Raw genomic sequence first — 6,626 nt, forward strand, 5'->3', positions numbered from 1 at the left:
CTCAAGTATCACTTTGAGGTACTTTATACAACACTGTGACTGACAGGTGTTTCTTGTTGCCTTTAAGGTTGATTGTTGAAACATTAAATAATTCTGCATGAACAGTCTACTGTTTGGCCTGAGTTTAAACCTGTAAAATAGGCTTTTCTTGTTAAAGATGATAAACCAACATGAAGACCAGAGAGCTGTCTRTGGGAGAAAAGCTGAGAAAAGAAGGAAAATCAATCAGAGCCATTGGACAAACATTGGACTTATCGAGCACAACAATTTGAAATGTCCTGAATAAGAAACTACAGGTGAACTGAGCAGCAGACATCCAACAGGTCGGCCAAGGAAAACTACAGTAGTTGATGACAGGAATATTGTGAGAGCTGTGAAGAAAAACCCAAAACCTCAGTAAGTGACATCACCAAAAACCTCCACAGTTCAGGGGTGAAGGGATCTCAGTCCACTGTTTGATTACTCAGAGAGCAGAAATATAGACATACACAGAGATACAAACCACTCATCAGTAAGAAGAGTCAGAAGGACAGATTGAAATTTCTAAATAAGTACAGAGATGAGCTGCAAAATTTCTAGTAGACAATCTTATGGACTGATGAGACCAAGATTAATCGTTATCAAAGTGATGGAAAGACCAAAGTGTGAAAGTGTGGAAAAAGAAAGAACTGATGATGATCTGAAGCTCCTCTGTGAAGCACGGTGAAGGTGATGTCATGGCTGCTTCTGGAACAGGATCATTAATATTTAATGATGATAGAACTGATGATGGCAGCAGCTGAATGAGTTCTGAAGTGTACAGAAACATTTTGTCTGCCAGTTTACAGAGTAACCTATCTAAATCTATCTATTCATCCATCCATCATTTATTCATCAGGAGGAATGTTGCAGCAGGACAATGACCCAAAACACAAGGGCTATAAATGTTATTTACTTTAAGATTATTTGTTCCAATACTTTTGCTCACCTAAAAATGATGTGGTGTAATCAAACTTTGAAGTATCCTAAACTGTTGAACACATCTACATGTAAATACCAGGAAATAAAAGCTGGCATTCTGAAATCTTGTCTCATCTTTTGTTCTTAAACCCAAATGTCCTCAGTGAACAACAAAAACAAGASAATTTGACTTGTTCCAATACTTTTGGACGGGACTGTAGGTACTGGGGAGCATATGTACTAAAGAACACAGGTACAGAAGAACATATGTACTAAAGAACACAGGTACTAAAGAACATAGATACTAAAGAACATAGGTACTAAAGAACATAGATACTAAAGAACATAGGTACTAAAGAACATAGATACTAAAGAACATAGGTACTNAGGTACTAAAGAACATAGATACTAAAGAACATAGGTACTAAAGAACATAGATACTAAAGAACATAGGTACTAAAGAACATAGATACTAAAGAACATAGGTACTGGGGAATATGGGGATTACTCCAGTGGGGCATTAAGTCGTAAAAATATAAAGAGATGAATACAAGAACAAATCAACTTCCTTTCATTTTTAAAAAGTACATTGTTTTCTTAGAGAAACTGAAAAAAAACTTCATTTTCACAACATGCAACAAATATAAATTACAGATGCAAAGACATGCTACTGGTTAAATAAATAACAAACTGAAATGATGGAAACGGTGGCACGTTCTCCTGTATAACACATTGTTGTAAAAGAAAAAAATACTGTGTTGTGTTTTAGAAATGAGGGGTTACTTTGATGTCAAGCCACACCAACTAGACACACTGAACAAGACAGAGAATGCAGCTAAACRTTTGGCGCAGTTGTTATTTACATCAAGTAAGTATAATTTTTAATTCTATTCTGTGAACTGGACTTTGTGGTGTCCTGTCCTTTACAGGAGTACAAATTTATTCCAGGTTTGTGATCCTGACATGAACGAACAACGACGAAGGAGAAATACTGGTCCCATCTTTAGATAAAAGGTGGATGTGACGATAACCTAAAAGAAAAACGGACCATTAATGAGCAAGAAAGAGGTTTCACTTGTTTTTATAAGAGATATAAAACCTCTATAGATATAAAAAGTCTAYGTTTGTAATCTACTTGTCAAACACAACACTAGCTGCGTTTCCATTGACCATGAAAATGCGCAAATTAGAATTTTGAAAATAAATTTGCTCAATGGAAACATGTCAATTTCGAAAAAAAAACTTATGTTTTCGATAAAATGTTTTTGCACTAGGATGAGGTGGTTTTTCGGTCGTATCAAAATTGGTGTATTTCTCAAAACTGCAATGGAAACACTTTTTGCATCACGGGAGTCACGTGATCAAGAACCGGCTGTTTCTACTGGTGAAAAAGACGAAGAAGAAGACAACAGGAAGTAGAAGTAATAGCAAAATCACCAAAGTAGTAAAAGAAAGTAGTAAACTCACCGACTACAATTTCCCCCAGAATAAGGGGCTTGTCACTCAAAAGCCTCGATAAGACAACGTCTCCTCTGATGGCTGATGATGAGAGCTAGTGTCGTGGTAGCAATATGCTTGATTGTTTACATCCATTGCCGCCATGTTTGTAATGATCGCGAGAACAAACGTACTCATGCGTGACTTTAATAGCATCTCTTACTTAATGGAAACACTGCAGTTGCGAAACTGTATTTTTTCAACATCAACAGAATATCGACAAAGTTTTACGCACATTTGAAATGGAAACGCAGCTAATATTACGTAGAAAAATTTGTCTGGCCCAGATACCACAAAGAACGACAGGCCTTTAGTGGCCCAGATGTGGTATGTGAGAGGTGAGTCTTGAGTGAGCTCTCATTTCTGGCATCAAGCCTTGGACCTGTGCTGGACATGACTTACTGCAGGGACAGTGGGGAGTCCTACCTACAGTAAAGCTCTTAGCTTTGCTGTTTGCCAACAGCTGAAACAAAATTGTCTGCCCTGTTAAAAGTCAACTCGCCATTGTCAGTTTTTATTTCTTTCCATTTTTCGTAAAAAAAAAGTGTAACTTCTTCTTCTGGTAATGGCAGAAAGTGCAGCTGCTCCCAACTGTTCAGTATAACAAACCCTCYACAGTGGCTGGTGYGTTGTTCAGGTTTACACKCCACTTCAWAYTTTTACCTGCACTTGGCCAGTGGCGGGTGCTAACTGCCAACCCTGATGACACTTTTGCTTGGTACACTTAGGTACCCATGAGGGCCGTCTTGGGTGAATGGAACCTTGATGACACTTATGGGCCCTTGTTCCCAACATCAAGGATCTAATGTGTCTAAAATGCTTCGTCTGTGTTTGGTAATCTTTGTTTAAATTTTCCAGTAATTCTTGGATACTCAGMAACTATATCCAATAACACTACTGGTTCCACCACTTAGGTTTTATCTGCTAACTTCTTAYAAATCATTCAGTACCAATCACTGGACTGCATGTGAACCAAACTATGTCCAAATCAGATAATTACTTCTGAGTGCCTTATTTCTGTTTTTAGTGAGTTTACCATTTCATAATTAAGATGTTACACAGATAGAGTGAAAAAGTTRTAATATGAGTCATGTCTCAGCCATACCTTGCTGCATACAGCTGAGAGGGAGTGTGTACTGCCCCACAAAGTCATTCTTTGATGTCTTGTCATAATCTTCCACTACAAAGCGCACAATCGCCAGTTCAGGGGTGTGAATTGTGAAGCGCAGTGTGTCATACCAGACAGGGTTAAAGCCTGTAAAAAATACATAAATATGATTGAGTATGGAACAAATCATTGGCTTATACAGTATTTTACAACTTAGCAGAGTATTTTCTACTCTGGGTTTCCTTAGAAACATACCAAAGAGSGTTAGGTCGACAAAACAAATAACCTTTTTTTAAGTTCTGACTTTATTCTTAGAATTCTGACATAAATATCAGAACTGGGCAAATGTCAGAAATCTGCCTTTGAGAGAAAGAAGTCTGACTTATGAGAAAAAATTAGGCCTGCCTGCCCTCATGGGTCTCCCCTGGTTTCTGCTCCATATACAGGTAAGCTCTGTTTTATTTGACACCTCTTTTATGTGTGAGTCTAAAACTCCTGCTGCACCCGGGTGCTGTCGGATATTTAACTCTTCCACTGCTGCTCTCTTCTCTGTTTTTACGAATATTTCTGCTAYGGATCTGGGTGTTCTACTACTCATGGCCTGCTCTCTCAGTATGAGGGGTTTTGCATTAAGACTCTTGACTTAGTTAACCCTTTAAAAACCAGGGGTCCTAAACTCCCGCCCCAGCCGTGGTTAAATGAGACCACCCGAGCGGCCAGACGTCAGTGTAGAAAAGCGGAGCATAAATGGAAGAAAGACAAATTACAGGTCTCTTTTATCAACTTGAAAATGTCTTGGAAATTTTATCAGGCCGTAGTTAAATCTGAGAAAAACAAAGATTTCTCCCAAATTATTGCCTCCATTTGTCATAATCCCCGTGTTCTTTTTGAGACAGTTGTATTTTAAACGTGCCTCAGTCTGCTAGCCTGGAGGGCTCTGTAGACATCTGTAATAAGTTTAGCAGGTATTTCATTGAAAAGGTTGAGTGAAGCAGGGCATCGATTCCACACTCGACAGTTGATCCCTCCATCTTTGTCCMTTGCTCTGCTGTCTTCAGTCAGTTTGAGACTGTTTCTATACACTTTTAAGGGCTATTGTTGATCATATGAGACCCTCGGGTTCCCCTGCTGATCTTTCCTACATTGTTTTTTAAAGAAATTTGTCCGTCTGTTGGCCCTTTCGTTTTTGCCATTATAAATAGCAGTATTGCTACCAGTGAAGTTCCAGATGTTTTTAACATGCAGTAGTGAAAACATTAATAAAAAAAAACTGGACTTGACCCCGCAGTTTGTGCAAATTTTAGATCAATCTCAAAACTTCCATTTATTTCTAAAATTTTGGAGAAAATTGTTTTTATTCAGTTGAGCACCTTTTTAAATGGGAAAGGAATTTTTGAAACCTTTCAGTCTGGTTTTAAACACACAGCACTGAAACGGCTCTGGTGAGGGTTTACAATCATTTTCTTCTGGTAAATGACTCTGGTCAACCTGTGGTCCTGGTCCTTCTGGACCTGACTGCAGCTTTTGATACTGTTGACCACAGTATCCTGTTGTCACGTTTAGAACACTGGGYTGGGACCACAGGAGCAGCACTAGATTGGTTTTGTAAATTTTTTTTTTCAGCTAAGACAGATAGCCAAGCTCAAGCCAATACTGACTAGACCTGACCTTGAGAGAATAATGCTTTTATTACTAGTCGATTAGATTACTGCAATGCACTTTATGTTGGGATCAGTCAGGTCACTTTCATGTCTCCAGGTTGTTCAGAATGCTGCAGCTCGACTTATAACAGGAACTCGTAGGTTTGAGTATGTRTCACCAGTCTTATCCTCCCTCCACTGGCTCCCAGTGCACAATAGAATAGATTTTAAAATTMTCCTGCTCACTTACCGTATTTTTCGGACTATAAGCCCCGACTTTTTTCCTGAACTTTGAATCATGCTGCTTATAGTCCGGTGCGGCTTATATGTGGATTTTTTCTTCAGCCACCAGGGGGCTCTTATGCTGCATTTGCTTCAACCACTCGCTTCAAAAAAAGAAAGGAAAAAAAAAGAAAGCGATCGCTTCCAGAGCCGACTGTTGTACCAGGAAGCAGCAATTTAGAGATAGTCAATGGCCAAAAACTCATAAAAGGGGATAAAACAGACATTTTTCACAGTGGAATCTGACTGATAAAAWCTTTGGAGCTTAATCCAGGACCAGTTTGTGGATAAACGTCGAGTGAAGAGCCGCTGACTTTTTTTTCCGCATTGCACTCCCTGGGGAAGGAATCCCATGCAGTGACGTATGCTGGAGCGGGAGGGCTTTCCCAGCAGCTCGGCTCTGGGTTTCTCGGGGGAACTATGAAAGGTTAGTGCAAAAACGAACGCCGAACAATCACGTGACGGCGCATCGACCGGTTGTCAGCCGGGCGACCATACTGCCAGCTTAGCCGGAGGTGTAGCACCATTTTGTTTTAGCTGGTAGCAGACACGACACGACGGATCTTCAGCAGACACGATATTGGACAGTATGCGGGCCCACATCACAGATTCGGTGAAAGCAGCCATCAAGAAAACAAACTCACTTCCTGCTGTTATTCCTGGAGGTACAACAAAGTTTTTGCAACCCCTGGACATCAGTGTGAAACATGCATTTAAAGCAGCACTCAGGGCTGAATGGGAGGCTTGGATGACTGACAGGGATAAATCATTTACAAAAACTGGCCGAATGCGAAGAGCGTCATTTCCTTATGTCTGCCAGTGGATCCTAACAGCGTGGAGCAGAGTGAATGAGTCCACCATCACCAATGGGTTCTGAAAGGCTGGACTGCTACGTGAAGAGGACACCACAGCTTCAGAGCCAGCATTACCCCGGGAGGACAACGACACAGAAAGCAACACTGAACAGATACTACCAAAACTACCAAAATAAGGTCAGTTAAATGAACCGTATTCCTCCGAACTTTAATTCCTAAAGTTTTGCTTTTTTATATTTTGATATTGAATTCAATTTTTTGATGACAATTTTGGGTGTACTGTTTTTTTATGTTGGGGGTGCGGCTTATAGTCCGGTGCGGCTTATAGTCCGAAAAATACGGTAC

The 6,626-nt window shown here is 39.9% G+C and overlaps 1 protein-coding gene across 1 annotated transcript in view; it reads right to left on the reverse strand.

Annotated features, from left to right (window-relative positions):
• Positions 1 to 1,709: 1,709 nt before the first annotated feature.
• The window catches only part of plcd4a (phospholipase C, delta 4a), a gene marked incomplete at its 5' end in the record, with an annotated part of 34,750 nt that continues 29,833 nt past the window's right edge, over positions 1,710 to 6,626 (reverse strand). The window contains 2 exon segments of the mRNA XM_014028506.1: positions 1,710 to 1,970; positions 3,542 to 3,691. Coding sequence (XP_013883960.1) covers positions 1,879 to 1,970; positions 3,542 to 3,691 — 242 coding nt within the window.

Source organism: Austrofundulus limnaeus, unplaced genomic scaffold (genome assembly GCF_001266775.1).
Source record: "Austrofundulus limnaeus strain Quisiro unplaced genomic scaffold, Austrofundulus_limnaeus-1.0 Scaffold773, whole genome shotgun sequence".
Classification (NCBI taxonomy): Eukaryota; Metazoa; Chordata; class Actinopteri; order Cyprinodontiformes; family Rivulidae; genus Austrofundulus; species Austrofundulus limnaeus.